Source organism: Dendrobates tinctorius, unplaced genomic scaffold (assembly GCF_039654945.1).
Source record: "Dendrobates tinctorius isolate UK_male_01 unplaced genomic scaffold, ASM3965494v1 ptg000196l, whole genome shotgun sequence".
Classification (NCBI taxonomy): Eukaryota; Metazoa; Chordata; class Amphibia; order Anura; family Dendrobatidae; genus Dendrobates; species Dendrobates tinctorius.
Window position 1 is genome coordinate 9,025,001 of NW_027361863.1, and position 25,048 is coordinate 9,050,048.

The 25,048-nt window shown below is 48.4% G+C and overlaps 1 protein-coding gene across 1 annotated transcript in view; it reads left to right on the forward strand.

Annotated features, from left to right (window-relative positions):
• Positions 1-21,633, forward strand: part of RRP12 (ribosomal RNA processing 12 homolog) — a 73,308-nt gene extending 51,675 nt beyond the window's left edge. The window contains exons 28-34 of the mRNA XM_073552868.1: positions 395-567; positions 1,064-1,174; positions 10,199-10,248; positions 17,657-17,732; positions 19,641-19,708; positions 19,906-19,988; positions 20,988-21,633. Coding sequence (XP_073408969.1) covers positions 395-567; positions 1,064-1,174; positions 10,199-10,248; positions 17,657-17,732; positions 19,641-19,708; positions 19,906-19,988; positions 20,988-21,087 — 661 coding nt within the window. The 3' untranslated portion in view covers positions 21,088-21,633. The remainder of the gene's footprint in view (positions 1-394; positions 568-1,063; positions 1,175-10,198; positions 10,249-17,656; positions 17,733-19,640; positions 19,709-19,905; positions 19,989-20,987) is intronic.
• The last annotated feature ends 3,415 nt before the right edge of the window (positions 21,634-25,048 follow it).

Genomic DNA, 25,048 nt, shown 5'->3' on the forward strand with positions numbered 1-25,048 from the left:
TTTTCTGTTAGTACAATAAACCTCATTTGAATCCAGAAATATAACTGAGTCCATCAGTTATTAGATATATGAAACTGAAATAGCTGTTGCAAAAACCAAAATTGTTATAAAGAAAAAAGGTTAACATTAATAGGGGTGCCCAAACTTTAACATATGACTGTACCTGTATAAGTGGCTTAGTTAGAATTTGGGGGAGACACACTGACTCATGTGAATGTAAGCTCCTAGGTTCATTTCCATAGAGATCCAGTGCGGATCTGTACAGTGCTCTGGCCATCACAAAGGTGTAATGAGCGGAAAGAAACTTCAAAATATTTGCATTAAAAAATAAATTCTCTATTTTATGCTGCATCTTAAAAGGCTGTAACTTCTCTTCTGGGATATTTATTTTCAGCATTGAGGATGTCTTGGCAGATACAGATGAGGAGGAGGAAGGAGAAGAGGATGAGAAGCCCACAAGGCAGCAGAAGAAACAGGTCCGGCAGATGAGCCAGGCCTGGCTGAAGGAAGGAGAAGGAGATGAGCCTCTGAATTTCCTCGATCCGAACGCTGCTCAGCGTGTGCTCGGTGCGTTATCTAGTGGGAATAACCTGTCAGCTGTTATCGCTGCGTTCTGTACCTGTGAAATGAGGCGATACCCAACTAAGTTTGCGAACATCTGTCACATCTTAAACCTTTACCCACAGCCGTTTTGGGCATTGACTTTCATTTTTTATATTTATTTTCTCATCTTTAAAGCTTTCACTGTGGTATAAATGAAATCTTACTTGTACCCTCCTGGATCTTACGATTATGGTGATATAAAACTATCATATAATTTTTTTTTTTTTTTAATAGGCTTAGCTAGCTACATAGTGTCCACATAAATTTTAGCCAAATGTCTGGAAGAGGTTCATTTTTTTAACCAATGGATATAATGTAGTTAAAAAGTTGATTAGCCATGTAACTACACCGAGTGATTCATCACTGATCGATCATGAGCCTTTATGAAAATGTCTTGGACTGCGTTAACCTTTCTGAGCACAGAATAATTTATGTATTGTCTCCTCTCTTCACATCACAGCCACCAAACCCGGGCTGAAGAGCTCAAAGAAGAGCCACGACTTCAAAGTGACTGCAGATGGCCGTCTGATTATCAAAGACGACGACGCTGAAGAGGAGGAGAAGGCTAAAGGTAAGTGCTGCACTTGTGTTATCTGGATACATCAGGGGAAGAGACGTTTCAAGACTAAACAGCGGACTATATAGTGTATTCATAGCTAGTAAGTAATAATAATTTGGAGGGAGGGCGCAGGGATCCTACTATTAACCCCATAACGACCCTCGCCATTATAAATTTACTAGGATAACTAGACGGAGAAAACAGCACAATTTGCGAGAGATAAGTTCTTATAAAAGTTTATGATACCTGATTTAATTGCATGTACACAACATTTTTGTGACCTATAAATCTGGCTTCTGCAGGTCCAACGGGTTATCAGATGGGGGGGGGGGGGGCGGGGATTTGTGTATGAATCCACACTGCTGGTTACCAATACAATAGATCCAGATCCAGACAAGTGATAATGCCGTTTTTTCTTTAGTCTATGCTTTTCGAACATACTACAAGTAAACTTCCTGAAGAAGTCTGTAGTACTTTGAAACATGTCAACTGAATAAAGAACCACCATTATTACCACTGATCTGGACCTATGGTATTGGTAACCAGCAGCGCGGATCATCTACATAATCCCTCCTGTCATTATAAATTTATGAAACTAGATTAGTAGCTACTGTTGTTGGGTTAAGTGACCAAGTGATTTCCAAATTAATCCACAGGGCGTTGCTAGCAACTAGGATTGACCAGATGGAGACGTGTTCCTCTGTATGGGAGGATCAAGGCAGATCACTAACCCCGTTTATTATGTCATCATTTTTCAGTATTTTGCTTAATTATGCAAAGTACATAGCTACCAATAGCATCGTCGTGACACTTTTACTTTATAAGCCAATAGTATTGCAAGAAAACCGGAAACTACATTTCATAGAATCATAGAATCGTAGAGTTGGAAGGGACCTCCTGGGCCATCTGGTCCAACCCCCTGCTCAAAGCAGGATTCGCTAAATCATCCCAGTCAGATGTCTGTCCAGCCTCTGTTTGAAGACTTCCATTGAAGGAGAACTCACCACTTCTCGTGGCAGCCTGTTCCACTCATTGATCACTCTAACTGTCAAAAAGTTTTTTCTAATATCTAATCTGTGTCTCCTCCCATTCAGTTTCATCCCATTGCTTCTAGTCTTTCCTTGTGCAAATGAGAATAAAGTGGATCCTTCTACAATGTGACAGCCCTTTAGATATTTGTAGACAGCAATTAAGTCTCCTCTCAGTCTTCTCTTTTGCAAACTAAACATTCCCAAATCCTGCAACCTTTCCTCATAAGACAGGGTTTGCAGACCGGTCACCATTCTGGTCGCTCTTTTCTGAACTTGCTCCAGTTTGTTGATGTCTTTTTTAAAATGTGGTGCCCAAAACTGGACACAATATTCCAGATGAGGTCTGACCAAAGAGGAGTAGAGGGAAATAATGACTTCACGTGATCTAGACTGTATGCTTCTGTTAATACATCCTAGAACTGCATTTGCCTTTTTTGCTGCTGCATCACACTGTTGACTCATATTCAGTCTGTGATCTATTAGTATACCCAAGTCTTTTTCACATGTGCTGTCACTTAGCCCTATTCCTCCCATTCTATATATGCTTTTTTCATTTTTATTGCCCAGATGTAGTACTTTGCATTTCTCCCTGTTAAAAACCATTCTGTTAGTTACTGCCCACTTCTCCAGTTTATTTAAATCTTTTTGAATCCTCTCTCTCTCTTCTCTAGTATTAGCTATCCCTCCTAGCTTTGTGTCATCAGCAAATTTAATCAGTTTACCCTCAATTCCTTCATCTAAATCGTTGATAAAGATGTTGAACAATACAGGGCCCAGGACAGAGCCCTGTGGTACCCCACTTGAGACATTCTTCCAACTGGATGTGCAGCCATTTACGACCACTCTTTGGGTCCGATCACTAAGCCAACTATGAATCCACCTAACAGTTGCCTTGTCCATTCCATACTTAGTCATTTTTCCAATAAGGATTGTATGAGAGACTTTGTCAAATGCTTTGCTGAAGTCAAGATATACTATATCTACAGCATTTCCTTGATCCACCCAATCAGTGATACCGTCATAGAAGGAAATTAAGTTAGTCTGACATGACTTATTAGTTATTTATGTCATATCTATGTAGCATAGAGAATAGAACAATAGCACATTCTTCAGGGTCTCATATCTTGTTCGGACTGGGACAGTCTGGTTTTATTACAGCCGTGAACTTACTCTGTCGCCTCATTGGGGGACACAGAACCATGGGTGTTATGCTGCTGTCCACTAGGAGGCGACACGATGCATAATCTGAAAAAGATTAACTATGGCTCCTCCTCTGCAGTATACACTCCTGGACAGCGTCAGCCTTCTCCAGTTTTTTGCTTCGTGTCGCAAGGAGGCACAACTAAAGATTTTTTTTTTTCACTCCGTTTTTTCCCGGATGACAGATGAAGAAAAGCGGGTCTCCTGTGAGACTTCTGGCATGGCTCCTTCCTATTATGGGGTGCCCGGTTGAAGTAGAGATGGCTGTTCCCCATGTCGCTTCTTCCCCAGTCCTGCGAGTGCTGGCTCGAAGTTGAGACCCCCCTCCTTCCCCAATTCCTTTTGGTCTTGGGTTGAGGTCGAGGCGAGGAAGAAGCCCCCTAATGGTGACAGCAGCACCCTCCCTAATCCCCCTCTGGGGCTATTAGGTTGAGAAGCCTCAGGTAGGGTGTGTACCTCGGTAATCTGCAGCTCACTGTATACAGGGACCCCAGCCCAGCTGCGGACTCCGGTCGGGGGGGAGTGTGGGCAGGCATGGCACATACAGAGACAGGGCTCCCTGCGCCCCCGTCTCTGCGGCAGCACCAGCTACATAGCGCCTCAGGGGGACCCATCACAGGGCCCCGCTTCCGATTGTGGCCCCACCGCTAGCCTACCTGGTTAAGATCCGACCCCCTCCCGGACTACCGCGCCGGCCTGGAGCCCTTCCTGGGCATCGATATCCAATTTAGGCCGCGGCTTCGGCCTAGCTGAGGTCGCCGCCTCCTCTACGTGCCCCCCGGATGACAAATTTGACACTCTACAGTGTCATAGAAGCGGATCGAGGCAGAAAGAGCGCGTTTTTACACATCTCCGCGCGGTCTTTCTCACCTCTCCGCCCCCTTCTCCCTCCTCATCCTCTCGGCGGCCATTTCTGACGCAGGCATCAGCAGCACCACGCCAGCCAGTCTCCGGGGGGCACAGGACTGTGGAACTTCGGCGCTGAACCTAGGGGCACACTGGTGGGGTAAGATCACAGCTCGGGTTTTTTTTTGCTCGGCTGTGAATCCGGATTCCCTGTAAGGCTCTCCTATAGGTTTCCCCTGCATATCCACCCCTGTAGGGCTCTCCCATAGCCTGCCCTTCCACGCTCTGTGCACTATGCCAGTCTCAAGGTACAAGAGAACCAAGCCAGGACTGCTTTTATGCATTCTGCACAGCCTGCAAAACCACTCTCCCCAGTGGCAGCACGTACCCCCACTGTCAGGACTGTATCCAGAATACTGGGTCAGAACCCCAAGAGGCTCCTACCAATGCTTCAGCGGATGCTACCATGCCGGAATGGGCTACCAAGATGTCGCAGTCTATGACGCAGTCCATAGATAACCTAACCTCCACATTACTCCAGGCTCTGCAGGGTCATGTCTCGGCTATGAGCGTTACCCAGCAAAGGGACAGCTCCACTCAGGGACAGGCCATTTCCTGCTCTCCCAGATGTAAGCGGACCTACACGTCGCGTTTCTCTGCGTCATCCCATAGCACACGGTCATCCCCCTCTAGGGAGAGACACCGTAGTTCCAGGTCACCTAGACCGTCCCCTACTAGAGACAGACAACGCAGATCTCCACAGCGACCCCCGACTACAGGAGACCTCCGCTCCAGTTCAGCCACCAGGGAACGCCTCTGCGATACGCAGGATTCGGAAGGCATCTGTGACTCCGACTCAGACAACGAAACGGAGAGGTCTCCGGTCCCTTGTTCCCCTAGCAATACAGCGCTGGTTGAGGACATAATCTCTTCCATCCATCAGGTGCTGGACATTTCCGATCCAACCCTGGTAGCCCCAGAACACAAGATTTGCTTTGAAGGTGTTCTGAAACCACCTAAGGTCTTCTCTAACCACCCGGAATTTCAGGCGATCCTTACGAAGCAGTTTTCGCAGCCTGAGAAGAAATTCACCCATCGCAAATATTTGGAGGCTAGGTACCCCTTACCACAAAAGGACACCAAGCACCACCCGAAGTGGACCCCCCAGTCTCTAGGCTAGCAGCACAGACCCTCCTCTCACTGCCAGATGGCTCAACCCTCAGGGACCCCGCAGACCGGCAGGTAGAACGCATGGCTCGTTCACTTTTCGAAGCGGCAGGGGCCTCCCTGGTCCCCGCGTTCGCTTCAGTTTGGGCGGCCAAGGCCATTCTGGCTTGGGCCAAAAAATTGCAAGCTGGCCTCCAAGCTTCAAATCCTGAGCTGTCGGACCAAGCGGTTTAAATAGCAGTGGTAGCAGATTACATGCTTCATGCAGCCCTGGACTCCACAAGAGGTGTAGCGGGGATAGCAGCGAACGCCATCACAATTCGGCGTATCCTCTGGCTGCGGGAATGGAAAGCGGATGCGGCCTCAAAGAAGTCCCTCACGCATCTCCCGTACCTCAGTGGACGGCTTTTCGGTGAAAAGTTGTACACAATGATATCCAACGCCACTGGGGGTAAGAGTACCTCTCTCCCTCAACTAAAACCTAAACGCACGTTTAAACGGCGTAACCAAACTCGATTCCGATCCTTTGGGAATTCTTCGGGCTGGTCCGTCTTGCGCCCAGCACAAAATCGTAACCTCTCTCCATGCAGGGACAACCCACAGGCGGCGCAGAGGCCGCACAGGACCTGGCAGTCGAAAGCAGGCAAGGCGAAGCCCAAAGGAGGAAAACCTGAGAATTTCGCCTCATCATGACTCACGAACTCCGGAAGACACCCCACCAGTAGGCGGACGACTTCTACTCTTTCAGCAAGTCTGGCTGCCTATTATAGAAGACAGGTGGGTCAGGGAAATAGTGTCTTCCGGATACAAGATAGAGTTCACTTCCACTCCACCGAACCGGTTCTTCCTCTCTGTTCCACCAAAACTGCCAGACATGGCTCATGCCTTCCACCAAGCGGTCTCCTCTCTCCTTCAAGCAGGAGTCGTAGTACCGGTTCCTGCGACCGAACGCTTCCGAGGGTTCTACTCCAATCTATTCGTAGTCCCCAAGAAAGGAGGCAGCGTCCGGCCCATACTAGACCGAAAACAACTCAACAAATATGTACGGGTTCGTCATTTTCGCATGGAGTCCCTTCGGTCCATCATTGCGTCCATGGAGCAGGGAGAATATCTCGCCTCCATAGACATACAAGACGCATACCTGCATATACCAATTGCTCCCGCCCATCAGATTTCTCAGGTTCGTGATCAACCAGGACCACTACCAGTTCGTGGCTTTCCCGTTCGGACTCGCCACGGCTCCCAGAACGTTTACCAAGATCATGGCAGCCACCATGGACGTTCTACACTCCAGAGGCATTGTAGTCGTTCCATACCTGGACGACCTTCTCATCAAGGCTTCCACCTTCAAGGACTGCGAGGTCAGCGTCTCAATCACAATCGACACTGAGTCGCCTGGGCTGGTTAGTCAACTTGCAAAAGTCATCGACTACCCCGAGTCAGTCCCTTACCTTCCTGGGGATGCTATTCGACACCTCCAGGGGGCTGGTGCTCCTTCCCAGGGACAAGGCACTGGCTCTCCGTCTGGGAGTTCACATACTCCTCCGCAATCCCCCCGATCTCTCTGGTTTGCCATGAGAGTCCTCGGCAGGATGGCAGCAGCAATGGTGGCGGTGCCATTTGCCCAGTTTCACCTCAGGCCTCTTTAACTAGCCATCCTCAAGTCCTGGGACAGGAATCCTTTCTCCCTCGACAGGGAGTTTTGGCTAACATCGTCAACCAGGACGTCCCTACACTGGTGGCTCAAGCCAACTTCGCTTGCAAGGGGAAAATCCTTTCTCTCAGGTCAATGGAAGGTCCTGACAGGTTGGGGTGCGGTGCACCTATATCACAGGGCACAAGGCAAGTGGTCACCAGTGGAAGCGACTTTGGCCATCTACATCCTGAAAATTCGGGCCATCTTCCTGGCATTGAGAGCCTTCCATCACTTGCTGGCAACCTCTCATGTCAGGATACAGTCGGACAATGCCACGGCGGTGGCATATGTGAATCACCAAGGCAGGACCCGCAGTACCCAGGCGATGAGAGAAGTGGCACATATCCTCCACTGGGAGGAAGACACGAGGTCGGTACTCTCTGCGGTCCACATTCCAGGTGTGGACAACTGGGAAGACGACTTCCTCAGCAGACAAGGAATGGACTCGGGGAAGTGGTCTCTCCATTCCGAAATTTTTCACCAGATCTGCCATCGCTGGGGGACCCCGGACGTGGACCTAATGGCATCCCATCTCAATGCCAAGGTCTCCAATTTCATGGCCAGGACCCGCGGTCGCTCGGAGCGGATGCCCTGGTTCAGGACTGGACCCAGTTCCAGCTTCTGTACATTTTTCCACCCCTCCCCCTGATCTCCAGAGTCGTGAGGAAGATCAAACAAGAGGGAGTTCCAACCATCCTGATCGCGCCGGACTGGCCCAGACGTACATGGTACGCCGACATCATACAACTTACAGCAGACGCCCCCTGGCGTCTCCCCGACCGTCACAACCTTCTGTCACAAGGTCCATTCTACCATCAGAACTCAGGGGCTCTCAATTTGACGGCGTGGCCCTTGAGACCTGGGTTCTTACCCAGGCAGGGCTCTCACCGGATGTCATTACGACCATGATCACGGCAAGGAAGCCAGCCTCCGCCAAGATCTATTACCGTACCTGGAGAGCTTTCTTTACCTGGTGCGAATCTTGCGGACAGGTCCCACTCCCTTATTCCCTCCCAAAGGTACTTGGTTTTCTTCAATCAGGCCTGGACGCCAGGCTATCCCTAGGCTCGCTTAAGAGCCAGGTGTCAGCGCTTTCAGTGCTTTTCCAAAGGCGTATTGCTAACAAGCCGCAAGTAAGGACTTTTCTCCAGGGAGTTTCCCGATTAGTTCCCCCCCTACAGACGTCCACTGGAAACGTGGGACCTCAACCTTGTCCTGACAGCATTGCAGGCACCACCTTTCGAACCCCTTAAGGAAGTCCCACTCCGCATTCTGTCACAGAAGGTGGTTTTTCTGGTGGCAATCACCTCGCTACGCAGGGTGTCTGAATTGTCAGCACTCTCCTGCAGACAGCCCTTCTTAGCCTTTCACCAGGACAAGGTGGTTCTCCGTACAGTACCATCCTTCCTTCCGAAGGTTGTTTCCAACTTCCACCTCAATGAGGAAATTTCACTGCCATCCCTTTGCCCGGTTCCGGTTCATAGAGTGGAGAAGGCTCTGCATACGCTTGACCTCGTCAGGGCTTTGCGTATATACGTGTCTAGGACTGCACCCTTCCGGAAGTCTGATTCCCTTTTCCTTCTTCCGGAAGGCGTTCACAAGGGTCTGCTGGCTTCCAAAGCTACCCTTGCCAGGTGGATCAAGTCCACCATACAAGAGGCTTACCGCCTTAACAATTCTCCTCTTCCGGCCGGTATCACGGCACACTCTACGCGGGCAGTAGGGGCCTCCTGGGCCATTCGGCACCAGGCTTTGGCACAACAAGTGTGTAAGGCGGCCACTTGGACTAGCCTACACACGTTTACGAAACACTACAGTGTTCATAGCCAGTCCTCAGCGGATGCGAGCCTGGGTAGACGGGTTCTGCAGGCGGCAGTGCCCCAAGTTTAGGGACCTGCTAGCACAATATTCGTCCATTGCTTCCCACCCAGGGACTGCTTTGGGACGTCCCATGGTTCTGTGTCCCCCAATGAGGCGACAGAGTAAAAGAGATTTTTGTGTACTCATCGTAAAATCTCTTTCTCTTAGCCTCTAATTGGGGGACACAGCTCCCACCCTGTTGCTCTTAACGGGCTGTTACGGTTGAGTTATATTGTTCTTTGAGCTCGTACATAGTGGCCTTCTTACATGCATGGTTATGTTATTTGGTTACGTTCCTCCTAATGCTTTTGCATAAAACTGGAGAAGGCTAACTCCGTCCAGGGGTGTATACTGCAGAGGAGAAGCCAAAGTTAATCTTTTTCAGATAATGCATAGTGTCGCCTCCTAGTGGACTGCAGCATAACACCCATGGTTCTGTGTCCCCCAATTAGAGGCTAAGAGAGAGATTTTACGGTGAGTACACAAAAATCTCATTTTCCCCTAGTTACAAAATTTAACTTGTAAACAACAAAAAGGCATCGCAAGTACAAAAATGTAGTCTTTGAGAACAAGACGTCCCGTACATCTGAATACTGTACTTCACACTGTAAACTAGCCAGAAGCAGAACTCCTCCTTGGCTGTCCCAGGGGGAAGGAAGGCAGAAGTGGTTTATTTCTACTCCTGTCTTCTTTTTAGCCGACTACGTAGCACTCAGCGAGGGCTATGTACTGAATAGAAAAATAGACATTACCATTGTTTTTATAGGATGCAGCAATAGCATAATCCACGGGTGTTTGCAAGGCAAAGCTGAGCTCCTTGGTTTTAAGGCCTTGCCCATAAATACGAACCCGTACACCCATACGACCTATGGAAGGTATATGGATGTCTTAGTTGTCTACGGATCAGAATGGGAAAATGGTCTGTAAGAGCTGAACTGCCAAGCATTACATGCAGAGATCTTCCCAAGCAAGAGACGAATTTCCAGTACCTGGTCACATTGCAATACTAAAAGAAAAGAGCCCAAATTTATTTTTTGGTTTGCTTTGTAAATATTACAATGCAAAGAATTAAGGTCAATTTATGCTGAGATGTCAGACCTGTGCCATCAGATACCTCCTGCCTTGTCACAGCATAGAGTATCACACCCTGGGAGAGATCCTGCAGCTGCATCCCCCTCCTCCCTCCATGTCTTAAAATGTCTTTTGTCTTAAAATGTCTTTTGTCTTAATTGACAGGTGTGGATGAAGAGATGGCAGATCTAATGCAAGAAGTTGGGCTACGCACAGTAAGTCTGTGTTCAATTATGTTACAGTGGCCGTTCACAGTGATCTGTCCTTGTGCCAGTCCATGACGTGTCCTGCCTTTTTTATATGATCCATGTGAAAAAAAACAGAAAACTACATGGTATTGTGCAGTGAATGCCAACGAATGGAAAACTAAACTCCCAGCTGTTGCAAAGGGCAAGGGGGGATTCTTGGGAGTTTCTTATGCCCTAATTAGGGGTATTATTAACCCCTTCAAGACCTGACGATTTTTGTTTATTTTTGTACGTTTTTTCGTCTTTTTCTTTCAATAGACATAAAATGGTTATTCTTCCATCCACAGCCATACAGGGGCTTTTTTCAGGATGAGTTGTTGTTTCTAAAGACATTATTCGTTTTATTATAATACATACTGAAAAATGGGAAAAAAATTACAAGTGAGCTGAAATAATAAAAAAAAATAAAAATGCAATTCCACAACTTTAGGTTAGTACGATTACGGCAATATCAAACTTGTATAGTTTTTAATTTTTTTATATGTTAAAAAAATAAAATAAGAAGTTGCCATTTTTTTGAGAACAATAACTTTTTATTTTTCCAGTAATGATGCTGTGTAGGATTCTTTACTGCATCGTGAGTTGGCGTTTTTACAGATACCATTTTAGGGTAGATGGGATGATCGCTTTTTCTTGTTTTTTTGGGGGGAGCCGTGGGGTAAAGATAAAAACAGCAATTCCTCCATTTCATATTTTATTTCCCTTTACAGCGTTTACTTTATAAGTTGATTTATTTTTATATTTCGATGTATTGGACCTTTATGGACACGGCAATACCTAATTTCTCCTACGCCTCATTGGGGACACAGACAGTGGGTGTTATGCTGCTGCCACTAGGAGGACACTAAGTAAACCAGAAAAAAAAGTTAACTCCTCCCCTGCACTATACACCCTCTCGCTGGATGAGATTTCCCCAGTTCATGCTTAGTGTCTATAGGAGGCACTTGGGTCTAGCTTCAGACCCCACCGTTTTTATTTTCATTTTCTGTAATTTTTATTTTTTAATTAACGGAGTGAAGGGGCGACAGTTCCTTTCTATGGCCCGCTCTCCCCCGAACCAACAACAGGCAAGCACGTGGAGTATACCTCCCCGTACACTTTCTTGCGACAACTGGGGCTGATTCCTCTGGCGATGGTTTACCCCACATGGATATGAGGGCAAGTGCACGGAGTGCATGGAGAAAACTGGAACAGCGCCTTCGGATGCCCTGAATCAACCCCTTAGCACTCCATCCCCCTGCCATAGGGAGGATCGATTGAGCAATACCCCTTTAAGAACGCCTCCATCTCTGCTGCATCGCCCGGGATGAGAGCCCTGCAGCTGGAAGCCCCCGGACAGCGCGACCTGCTGAGCACTGGAGTGGAGGTATGGGGTCAAGTCCTGGTCCCCGGGAGAAGCGCTGACTTTGGATCAGCGGCAGTACACTGGCGCCCCGTCGCGGCCCACCATACATCCCCCCCCACCCCCCGGTCCCGGCGCTTACCGCGGGTAGGCCAAAAATTTAGTCCCCGGCTTTTTCAGCCTACTAGGCCGCATTTTGCATAGCGCCACCCCCACCGTTAGCGCCGTTGCCCTGTCCTTGGCGCCTCTCGTTCTGTACGAGATGGGCAATGCTAGTCTCGGGGGGCCATGTATTTTACCTCAGCCTGCTTTGGGACTGCTGTGAGGCGCACTCTGACGGACACCTGGTGACACTACAGGGCCACCACTATTCCTCCTGGGGACACAGCACAGGACAGTGGGTAAGCTGCATCTGCCCTCAGAACAAAGCTTAACCCCTTCTCTGCACATTCCCTGCAGCTGCAGCCCAGGCTCTGCCTTTAACCCTTTCAGGGGCACTATGTCTCAATCTAAGGAAGCTAAGCGGGCTACTAAGCACACTGCGTTTTTTACTGTGTGTACCACTTGCAAGACTGCCTTGCCCAGTGCCCAGACTAATCCGTTATGCACGGCTTGCGACCCGGCCTGCGCTCAGACGCCATCCGCCGCCGCTGCAACGGTGAAACCTGCGTTTAGTCCCCCTGAGTGGGCTGCGTCCCTGTCACGGTCTGTGGAATCGCTGACCAAGGCTATAGACTCCCTCCGGGAATCCTCTTTAAGTCAGAATGCGTCACTATTGCCCGAGGTGGGTTCTGGCGACGGCCGGGAACCGTCCACCAGCAGGGGCCATACTTGTTCAAGGGATGGTCAGGTCTCTAGAGAGCGGACCCATGACGCGTCCCCTAGTCACGCTCGCCCCTCAGCAACGGCGTGTCCTGTCTCTCGCTCTCCCTCTCCTGATGTTCGCAGCGAGCACGACTCTGAATTCGAATCTGACACGTCAGCCCCTCAGAATCCCCCCAACTGACCAAGAGTCACTCAATTCTCTTACAGACTCAGTCAACAGGATTCTGGAGTAGGTTGAGGAAAATGTTCCTGCTCCAGCACACGCTATCTCATTTAAGAGGACCAAACGTGTGCGCAGGTTATTTACCAGCCATCCGGAGTTTAAGGACATTGTCCAGAAACATAGGGATCGGCCACATAAGCCGTTCACAGGGCAAAAGTCTACTGAGGCTAAATACCCCTTTGCTCCAGACCTAATGAAGGATTGGTTACAGTCCCCTTCGGTGGACCCTCCTGTATCGCGTCTTGCTTCTAAAACGCTCCTATCCGTTTCTGAGGGCTCCTCAGTCAGAAATCCCTCTCATCGTCAAATTGACTACCTTGCTTGCTCAGTTTTTTGAAGCTTCAGGAGCGGCGCTTTTTCCATCTTTCGTGGCGACTTGGGTCGCTAAGGCAATGGCCGCTTGGGCAGAAGTCTTAATTACTACCTTCCAGGGTAGCAATCTTCCTCCGGAGGCAACCAGTGTCGCCAAGGAAGATAATTCACATAGGGGACTTTGTAGTGGACGCTTTAGATGCCACAAATTGCGCTGCTCAAACTGCCGCTAATGCAATCTCCATTAGAAGAGCCCTATGGCTCCGCGACTGGCGGGCTGATGCCACATCTAAAAGATCGTTGACTTCGCTGCCCTATCAAACTGGTCGCCTATTTGGAGAGAAACTTGACCAGCTCATTTCTGATACTACCGGAGGAAAAAGTAAATTTCTTCCCCAACAAAAGGCTGTTCTGCCATTTTGGAGCCAACAGCCGACGCGTTTTCGACCTTTTCGCAACAATTCCGGTTTGTCCTCCACTACCTTCTCTTCCGGATCAAGTCGGTCCCTGCGCGGAGACAGAGGCTCCCAGGTCTCATACAGTATGCACTCAGCTATAGTGTGAGCTTTTTGACACTATTCCAAAAAACCCTCAGGGGTTAAATGTTGCACACAGCCTAGAGAGTATCCCACATAGTCAATTAAAACATAACCTTTAATGAACCATTAAAAGGACATAACACGCAAAAACATTACAAAAAAGTGCTCATGTGAACCAGTGCTAAATGGTTTGGTCTCACCATTGGTATTAGATATAGCATTCCAGCATCAGGGCGTATCCTGCTGAAGAGACGATCCACTCATGGGGAGCTGAGACATGGGAAAACCAGTGTTAGTGTAAAGTATTCCCCTACACTCCGTCGTGCCCCAGCGTTACTCCTGTCCTAACAAGGACAGGCCCCAAGTGTATCCTATAGTGGACACCCCCACTGATAAGGGGAGAAATAGACAAAAGCTCCCTACGCGTTTCTTCCCCAATGGTGGGGATTCATCAGGGGAGTCAAATAGATATAAAGCAGTAGGAAAGGATATATAGAATTAGTGTTATCCGTTAAGTCCACAGGCCCTGCAGTGGTGAGGTGCCTAACAAACTAGTGTGACTGTCCCTGTCACTACCAAGTGCAGGGCCTGTGAACTTAACGGATAACACTAATTCTATATATCCTTTCCTACTGCTTTATATCTATTTGACTCCCCTGATGAATCCCCACCATTGGGGAAGAAACGCGTATGGAGCTTCTGTCTATTTTCCCCTTATCAGTGGGGGTGTCCTTGTTAGGACAGGAGTAACGCTCCTGCGAGAGTCCCTTCCAGCCTGCGAGGAGTCCGTGGATATAACAGTAAATACACTTTCTCGCCTGGGTTGGAAGATAAACTTCGAAAAGTCCTCCCCAACACCGGCTCAGCAGATTTCCTTTTTGAGAATGATCTTGGACACTTCCCGCGGGTTGGTCATTCTCCCTTCAGAAAAGACCCGAGCCTTACAACAGGCAGCGCGGACTCTTTCCCGTCCGGTTTCTCACTCCATTCGTTTCAGCATGAGAGTTCTCGGAAAGATGGTAGCAGAGATGGAAGCGGTCCCATTCGCACAGTTCCATCTCCGTCCCTTTCTTGGGACAAGAACCCGTTCTGCCTGGACCGTCGACTCCTTCTGCCCCTGCAGGTCAGACAAGCCCTCAAGTGGTGGACACTGAAGTCCTCCCTGAGTCAAGGGAAGTCTTTTCTCCCAGTACGATGGTCAGTGGTGACCACCAACGCCATTCTTCTGGGCTGGGGTGCGATTTTTCGTCACCACACAGCACAGGGTCGTTGGTCAACTCGGGAATCACATCTCCCCATCAACATCTTAGAGATACAAGCCATCAGATTAGCCTCACTGAGTTTCCACCATCTTCTCGCAGGTCACCCCATCCAGGATCCAATCCGAAAACGCCACGGCTGTGGCGTATATCAATTGTCAGGGGGGTACTCGGAGCAGGATGGCCATGCACTAAGTGAGTCACATCCTCCATTGGGCCGCGACCAACCATTCGCCCATCTCAGCGATCCACATCCCGGGCGTAGATAATTGGGCAGCAGATTTTCTCAGTCGCCAGGGCCTTGCCTCAGAAGAGTGGTCTCTTCATCCGGAAGTCTTTCAGCAGATTTGCCGTCATTGGGGGACTCCGGAGGTGGATCTCATGGCCTCAAGACTAAACAACAAGGTTCCTTGGTTCATTGCCCGATCGATGCGCCATCGGAGCGAATGCCCTAGTTCTGCCGTGGCACCGGTTCCGCCTCCCGCACATCTTTCCCCCTCTCCCCTTGCTCCCGAGAGTCATCAAGAAAATCAGAGCAGAAGGAGTACCAGTAATCCTGGTTGTGCCAGATTGGCCGTGCCGGGCATGGTACGCAGATCTAGTACAACTGGTCACCGACATTTCCTGGCGACTTCCAGATCGCATGGATCTACTCTCAGGGCCCGATTTACCACCAGAACTCCGAGGCCCTGTCTTCGACGGCATGGCCATTGAATCTTGGATTTAATGACAGGCTGGTTTTTCTCCCGATGTGATCACCACCATGATTAATGATAGGAAGCCTGTGTCCATGCGCATTTATCACCGCACCTGGAGAACCTTTTTCTTTTGATGCAAGGACCATGGTTGATCCCCCTGGTGTCTTCTATTCCTTCTATATTGGAATTCCTACAATCTGGATTAAGGTCAGGCCTCACGCTTAGTTCGCTCAAGGGCCAGATTTCAGCCTTGTTAGTGCTATTCCAACGTAAAATTGCCACCAAACTTCAGGCGAAGACATTCAGGGAGTTTCCCATGTGGCGCCTCCCTATAAAAGGCCATTGGAATCATGGGACCTTAACTTGGTGCTCGGAGCCTTACAGGAGGCTCCCTTCGAACCTCTGCAGGACGTGCCGCTGACTTCTTTCTTGGAAAGTGGTCTTTCTAGTGGCAATTACGTCAATCTAAGTCTCGGAATTGGCAGCCCTGTCCTGCCGTTCTCCGTTCCGTTTTCATCAGGACAAGGCAGTTCTCAGGACGTCCCCGTCTTTCCTGCCTAAAGTCGTGTCTTCCTTTCATCTCAATGAGGAAATTGTTTTGCCTTCCTTCTGTCCGGCACCGGTCCATCGCATTGAGAAGGCCCTCCACACTCTGGATGTGGTTAGGGCTCCGAGACGGTACATCTCGCGGACGGCTCCCTTCCGCAAGTCAGATGCCCTGTTTGTACTTCCAGAGGGACATAGGAAGGGTCTAGCTGCTTCAAAAGCCACGCTAGCCAGGTGGATTCGCTTGGCTATTCAGGAATCCTACCGTGTCAGGGGCACACCTGTCCCAGCAGGGATTAAAGCGCATTCTTCTCGCTCAGTGGGCACCTTTTGGGCCATTCAGCACCAGGCGTCGGCAGAACAGGTCTGCAAGGCTGCGACTTGGTCCAGTCTGCATACCTTTACTAAACATTACCAAATTCATTCTCAGGCCTCTGCGGATGCAGCTCTTGGCAAACGCATCCTGCAGTCGGCAGTACCACAGTGTTAAGCCAGTGGTACATGGGGTATAAGCAGTTGTATGCTCCCTACCCAGGGACTGCTTTAGGACGTCCCACTGTCTCTGTGTCCCCCAATGAGGCGTAGGAGAAATAGGGATTTTTGTGTACTTACCGTAAAATCCTTTTCTCCGAGCCAGTCATTGGGGGACACAGCACCCACCCAGTTTAGCCTATTGGCTCACTGTAGCATTCTTAGTTTTTGACATAGTTATGGTTATTGTTGACTGTTCAATGCTCTTACTGCTTTTTTCACCGAACTGGAGAAATCTCAGCCAGCGAGAGGGTGTATACTGCAGGGGAGGAGTTAACTTTTTTTTCTGTTTACTTTGAGTCCTCCTAGTGGCAAGCAACATAACACCCACTATCTGTGTCCCCCAATGATTGGCTCAGAAAAAAGGATTTTATGGTGAGTACACAAAAATCCCTATTATTTTTAAACTGGACAGAACCGGGTGATTTGAATTTCTAGATGTATATACCATGTTTTTCGGAGTCTAAGACGCTCCGGATTATAAGTTGCACCCCAAATTTGAGGAGAAAAATAGGAAATTTTTTTTTTTTTTTTTTAATAAAATGGTGGTGCTTTTTACAATTCAATGCGTCTTATTTCTTACCGGGTGTGATGGCTGTGGTGAAGCGGGGTGCCAGGGTCGCTGCTAGAGGAGACAAGAGTGGAACATTGCTGCAGGCTGGGATGAGGGGGCGTTCCGATGTCCGGGGCTGCCGCTGCGCCATGTCACATCATGGAAACCATGGAAAAACTCCCTGGGGCTCTGTCCTTTCACAAAATGTCGTCAGAGCCCCCGCGCAGCACTGGACAGAGCGCAGCGGGAAGCATCGGGGACTCAGCGCCGGGCAGCATCAGGGACAGAGCGCGGCGGCAGCACTGATAAGGTCCGCATTGTAAGACGCACCCCCATTTTCCCTCCAAATTTGGAAGGGGGGGAGTGCATCTTATAACCCGAAACATATGGTACTTTTTGTTTATTTTAGGAAAAAAAATTATATTTGTAGTTCACCCAAGTGGATCTGAACCTAAGATCTTTTTATGTCTTGTTACATATACACTGCAATGTTCAGATTCATTATACCCGTGGGATATTGGAATACTCTCTTCTTTCTGTATTACAGAAAAAAGCCCAGAAGAAGAGATTCCGGCAAGATGACGATGATGACGAGGCTGGAGAGAAGACGTCACAATATAAAGGTAAGTCACAGCTAGTAATAAGGGCACAGACCTGAAAGATGTCTGCGCGCACTCCTGGTGCATGGGTGTAAATGCAGCAGGATGTTCTTAGGACTTAGGTAATGGTTTGTCCCAGATTAGAAAAACATGGCTACTTTCTCTCCGACGCCACTGTTGACCATGGCTTGCATGTAGCGTTGCCGCTCAGCACCATTGACTACAATAAGGGCTCATGCCAGACGTCTGTGGATCTTGCTCCGATCACGGACTGGCCACCAGTCTCTCGACGTGAGTGTGACATGGTCTTAGAAGTATGTGAAGTTGTCATGCTTGGGTCAGGAGACACGGGGTCAGTCCGGGCATGAGCCATAAGGCTGAGTTGCATTAGCAGACACAACCCATGGTCCGGGGTGACGCTGTTTCTGAAAATAAATATTTTATCACAGGCTTTGTCATTCATTCTGTTGAAAAATTTGGAGCAGAAGATTGTGTTCCCCAGCACTGAACGAAGAGATCAATATTTCTGCTTCTAGCCAGCTACAAAATCTTTGCTTGACGTCTTAGAGCCTGTAATCCTAATGCTTCTCACAGCTACGGATTTGCTAAATTTTTCGCCAGTCTAGACAGTTGTAAGCAAAATATAAAGGCATTGTACAGTTTTTCTTTCATGTACTGTTTTGTTACAGTGTATCAGTGCAAGAGAGGGTAAGTGCAGAGAGCATCTGAACACCGGCAGTGGGTATAGTCTGGATGCATGCTGTTGCATTCTTCTACCATAGAATCTCATTGCAAAATTAAATGGTTTATTAATGGTCCTGTGTATGGCAAAGTGCAGGTCTCTGGGATTCAAAAGTAATAAATGCTATGCAGATGTGTACCAGCTAGTCACACTTGTGACTGTCGTCTTATTAATGGGAACCAGTGGGAACGTTCACGTTTGCAGTGTCCATTTCTCCTTGTGTATGGTCATGTCTGATCATAGGTTGGCTTTCATTACTTTCCACCATATTGGTTTGCAACCTGCGGTTCTGCTACTGCTGCAAAACCATATATCCCAACTAGAATTAAGCAAAAAATTCTTGCAGGGCTCTGGTCCAGCGGCGACTTCTGTAGTCCTTGGCTGCAAGACCAGAGCTCTTCTTTAGTGATGAGCAAGCGTTCTGGGATAAGGTGTTATTTCAGCATGCTCGTGTCCTAAACAAGTGTGTTCGGCATGCTTGAAAAAAATGCTGCATGTCTCACAGGTATTCCACAGCCACAAGAATTGCAGCCGCGGGAACTCAAGCATTTTTTTCCGAGCATGTCGAAAATACTCGATTAGGACACGAGCATGCTCAGATAACACCTTATCCCAGCACGCTTGCTCATCACTACTTGTCTTACCTGCAGAAATCCCAACACCATGTCTCATTACAGGGATGCAGCAGGTAGGATGTTCACAGACTATCAATGTGACTGATGGATTAGGGTTTTTCATGTAGTAATTGTGCTCAACTCTGTTCCTAACATTACGGGGGATGAAGCTTCACAATGTGTGACAGTCACAGGTCGCAGACTACGATAATAGACACCATTGCCTTCATTTCTCCTCTCGATGGTTAAGTTTTCACATTTTCTCCTGGGAGTTCCCTGCAGATCTACATGGCAGGCCAGTTATGTGGAAGACTTGCCATTGTGAGCATTAGATGGGATACGTTTTACTGCAGGAAACATTTAATTTCATGCTCTGCTGAACCCACCGATAGCACAAGTCCTGCTGTAGATGCGTCATTCGGGATTTAACATTCTCAGCCCGGACCTTCATTACATTACAGGTTTATGGTCTAGCGGGTGCAGCTAATGCAATTATCAGCCACGAATGTCATCATGCAATCTTATTTCATTGTCAGCCATTGTAATAAATGTCTGATTTTTTTTTTCTTGTGACAGCTGGAGGAAAGGGAATACATAGACCTGTTTCCAAAAGACCTGAGTTCGGAGTGCCTTACAAGTCCAAGGTAAAGTTTCAAAGCCAATATGGGGGTGGGTAACATTGAATCAATACAGAACATAAAGACAAAGCTGCTGGTGGATGTAAACGCCTCGGCCATTTATGAGCGACCCTCGGCGGCTGACTGTAACTTTATAGTTCTGTGATCATTGCTCGGTGTGCAGGTTGGGAGAAGTAGTTCTCACATTGTTTTTGTCTTTCCAGAAAGGAAAAGGTGACATAACACAGAAAGGCAAACACGACCCGTACGCCTACATACCCCTAAATAAGTCCAAGCTCAACCGCAGGTAAGGCATGTCACAATGTAATGACATTGCCCTTTATAGGGTATTCTTGTAGTGTTCATGTTATTTGAACTTGATTTCAACTTTTATATTTTTTCTTTTTTTTTTATATTTTTAAAAGCATTTTTTTTTTTTTAACTTTTGGCATGCTTCAATAGTCTTCCATGGGAGACTAGAAGCTGCCATAACACAGTCGGCCCTGCTACATACAGGCGATGATCAGATCACCTGTGTGTAGCAGAACTGCTCACTTGCTAGGAGTGTCAACCACTGGGTGGCGCTCATAACAACCCGGCCATGACAACCATAGAGGTCTGCTAGAGACCTCTGATTGTCATGCCAACCCATCAGTGACCCATGATCACATGACGGGGGTCACTGATGAACAGGATTTCTGGTGCGCTTGCCGGAAGCGCGTTTTAAATGCGGCTGTCAGAGCTTGACAGTGGCATTTAACTAGTTACCAGCCGCAAGTGGATCGCGCCGGAGCCCACATCGAAGGGAAGGGTGTCCGACATCGGATTATTATTACGCCCGATGTCGGAAAGGGGTTAAGGGCTACAGAGGACATCAAAATATGTTTTAAATTGTGTTCTTTCACTAGAAATTATATTTCTTATATATTCTTGTATCTTTTATATATATTTTCTTTTTTCTTACGGGGAGTGGCTATTAACCTTTTAAACTGGTGGTGTCTTCCTCCATTTATTTCACACGTTTTGCCATCTATAAGGTCATAAACGCTTCCTATTCTGTATACACAACCCTTGTTCTGCTCTAGTTACTGCTGTCAGGAGGGCGGAGATGGTAATAAACCTTCTCTGCCTTTTCTATGGGAAGTCTGGCTGTGTCTGAGAGCCGGCTTCCTGCTCCACACATTGTGCAGTTGCTTATTCTTGCAGAGTTATATGCGGACCGCCCTAATGTTTAATGTTTTCTAGCTGGTTTGTAAGAAGTTAAAATGTACGCGTCGCAGTAACACTGATGCTTTGTATTCTGCAGGAAAAAGGCGAAGATGCAAGGACAATTCAAAGGTCTGGTGAAAGCTGCACAGAGAGGGGCCATGAGCGGGAAGAAAAAGAAAAACGCCAGGAGAGCGTGAGATCGCCGCACCCATTATCGTCACAGAGTTACATGGACTATGCCGTCTACTGCCTGCAATAGCAGATCCGGTGCACTGTGTGCCCTCCTTCTGCCCATGGACAGACCATTTATGTTGGAGGTTATCAGACTGAGTGGTGATAACTATGCAGAAAAATGTAAGAAGCATCATCATCTCTCCCGTGAGGAGCAGGAACTATGAGAAGAGAAGCTGCTTCCATTGTTATTTCCAAGGGATGCGTTTTCTTGTATTTAATCAGACTGTGATGTTTGTTGTGTTGAATAAAACCTTGGAGATTGTACGATGTGTTCTGAAATGGAACCACATACAGTACATGTGATATGCCCTATTGCCCCTCTGCTTGTAGACTGGGGGTATTCAGGTTATTGCTTGAGCGACTTACTCTTTTCTGCGAAAGATCATGACGGGTTGTATAATGTGTATCCACTGCATGGGTGCTAAATGTGTTACCACGGGAGTCCGACCCCTGTGGGTTTACCCTTGGACCACCGCTGGACTCATTAAACATGAATTTTAATATCAGGATTATGAAGTTATTTTGTCATGGCTTTACAAAGTAAATACATCAGGCTCAACTGGCCTAAAATCTATTTAGCAATGTATACATTTTGTGCTGTAAAATCTAGTGAGAAAAATGAAAGTTCTCACATGTGTAGTAATATAAGGATCGTGCTGTAATTTTCTACGACACTGCCCACCTTAACAGTCGTCCGTTTACGACCAGTGCAAGTCTAGTGCGGCTGTGCAGAGGGGAGGACAAGGGAGGCGAGACCCGCACCATAGAAGGCCAGTACTGATTGTATTATACAGCTGACATCTGCCACAGCAGCTATTGGAGCTATAGCAGTGGGATGCTCATCATGCATATCCTCCATCCCATAGTCCCGTGCCCATATACCCATATCATAGAATCGCAGAGTTGGAAGGGACCTCCTGGGCCATCTGGTCCAACCCCCTGCTCAAAGCAGGATTCGCTAAATCATCCCAGTCAGATGTCTGTCCAGCCTCTGTTTGAAGACTTCCATTGAAGGAGAACTCGCCACTTCTCGTGGCAGATTGTTCCACTCATTGATCACTCTGTCAAAAAGTTTTTTCTAATATCTAATCTGTGTCTCCTCCCATTCAGTTTCATCCCATTGCTTCTAGTCTTTCCTTGTGCAAATGAGAATAAAATTGATCCTTCTACAATGTGACAGCCCTTGAGATATTTGTTGACAGCTATTAAGTGGTGCATCGCTGGTGAAATTGCCCTCTGGGTTAAAGGATCCTGTCGTCGCCATGTTTGTTGTTTTCCCATGAAACCCAACCTGTGCCTGATTTTCATAGGACATTCTTGTTGTATATTGCAATATTTCGTTTAAGGAATCAAATAATCACTGGTCCAAGTCCTGTAGAGGAAGTAAAAAAGTTTTTAAAAGTTTAAATCTGTTTGTTTCAATTCGCCCCCTCCAAATCATTTTTGGTATTACCATATCTGTGAGCTTCTGATCTATGAAAATATAAAATGATATAACCTATATGGTGATGTTTTTGTCACGGCAGCTCCCCCCCCCCCCACACACACACTAAACATGCGGTTAAAAAGAATATCAAAATGTCATATGTCACCGCAACACACACAGGGACTGTCTAACAAACAGGCAATCCCTGCATACGTTGCAGCTGTCGAACAGCCGCGTGACATGCAGCCGTGGGGACTCGAGTATTTTTTTTTCGAGCACGCCAAACATACTCGATTAGGACATGAGCATGCTCTCACATCACTATTTACCAGACTAGGGACTGTTCTATTTTATGCAGCTCATGTTTAAAGGGAATATCTGAAATTAAGGCACTTAAAGGGTTTTTGCTGCAAATTCCACCACTGCCGCCACCAGAAACCGTGTGGCTGTGATCCACAAACTGGTCCTGGTCACCATCTTATGTTTTGCTGTACTAGACAATTGGTTTTTTGGAGTTTGTTCTTTCTTTAGCGCTTAATTTTTTTTTTTTTTTTTAAAGGGGTAGCTGATTTTTTAGAGAGGTTGTCAAGCGCCTCCTACTTAATTGCTGTGATTAAGAAAAATAAATAACATTGGCCTGCCAGGGGTTGTGTACCAGTCCTAGTAATTAGAAAAGGACATCCCGCTGTTACCACAGGTTCATTAGCGCTCTTCTCGCCTTAGGATAACCCCTTTAATGTAGATATTGCAATGGCCACAGTTTTCTTCCACACTTAGATCTGTGTGAAAAAGCCAATAAATCACATCCCACTGTTTTTAATGGGAGAACTGTTTTGCTGTTTGTACGGTCGTGGTTTTTCCCACGGCAGGTAATGGCATGAGGTTTGCAGCCATTGATTAGGGCTAATCCGCGACCATTGTAAATCTGCTACAGAAACAAAAGGTATTTCTCCTTCGTCTCATTGGGGGACACAGAGACTGTGGGTGTGTGCTTCTGCCGTCTGGAGGCCGACACTAAGTATACAAAAAAAGAGTTAGCTCCTCCTCCGCCGCATACACCCTCGCCCCCAGGCCGGGCGTAACTCAGTTTTTTGCTTAGTGTCTGATGGAGGCACACGCAGTCTGGAGCTCCAGACTAGATTTTTTTTTTTTCTCCCTTTTCTATGAAGATAAGACAGGGGCGACGGATCCTATAGAGAGGGTCCGATCTCCCCAAATCATCAACGGGCGACCACGTGTGAGTAACCCTCCACGTGTCCTCTCCCGCACCGAGGGACACATCTGGGACTTTTCCCCAGACAACCATTTTTCTTTTTTATTTTGTAAAAGAGGGGCAACGCATCCTGATAAGAGGATTCGGTTTCCCCATAACTTCAACAGGCGAGCACGTGTGAGCAGAACCCAGGGGTCAGCCTCCACGTTGTTCCTCTCCTATAACACAATTTTATAGAGGCCCCTTCCACCCCTAGGTAGTGAGTCCAGGGGTTGAGTTGGAGGCGCAGGTGAGCCAAGGAATCTAGTCACTGGACGTGGCCGAGTACAGGGGGAAGAAGCCGGTACCAGAAGCCTCCCCCTCCCTGCCGGGGATGGTGCCCACGGCGGAAGGCCCTGCTCACCTTTAATATTAGGGAGATCCGTCTCTCTCGCTCGCCCGTCGCCTCTCTCCCGGAGCGCACCGCAAGTTTGCCCCCGGTGAGTAACGGTAGAGGCCGAGGCCGTTTGCCCAGAGTGGCGCTGCACCCGGACGCCGCACGCCGTGTGTACCGGAGTGCGGCCGGAAGCCCGCCGGCGGCCGCGGCCCCCGCTGCAGGAGGAGGCCCGTGAGTATCGCGCGAGGCCCCGTCCGCCGACTTCCGGTGGTAGCCGGAAGTCCCGCCCACTGACGTCGGCAGGTCAGGGGGTGGAGAGCGGCGGGCGCACAAGTCCCGGAGCGGAGACTTCCGCCCTACCACCTCGCGTCCACGCATCCGGAGTTTCCCGGGGTACTTCAAACAGGAGTGGGACGCTGCCGGTGGGTAAGTGCAACTCCGTTTGGAGAACCGCACTGGTTGTCAGGGAAGGGGTTACCCTCCTCCTTCTACCCTGCCTTCAGCTTGTGCAAATATGTCTGCCAAAGGGAAAGCTCACTCTTTCCTATACGCGGTTTGCGTGTCTTGTGGGGTCAGGCTGCCAAAGGCACAGGCGGGTAAATTTTGTGAAGCCTGCGAGTCGGAGCGCGCCCAGGAGCCCCCCACTGTTTCAGAACCCAGGGGTCAGGACCCCCCGGAATGGGCGGTGTCCTTATCGCATTCTATGCTGTCCCTTACAAGGGCAATTGAATCCCTTCGAGGCCCGGGCAGGGACAAGGATGGTGGTCTGCCAGCGGAAGATAGCTCGTCCTCGTCTCAGGACCCTCCAGCCGTTAGAGGCCGCTCCAGTGCCAGGCAAGCCCATATCAAAAGGGCTCGTTCCCCGTCGGCCGGGCCCTCCGGGGCTTCGGCGGCAGGTATTAGGGCATC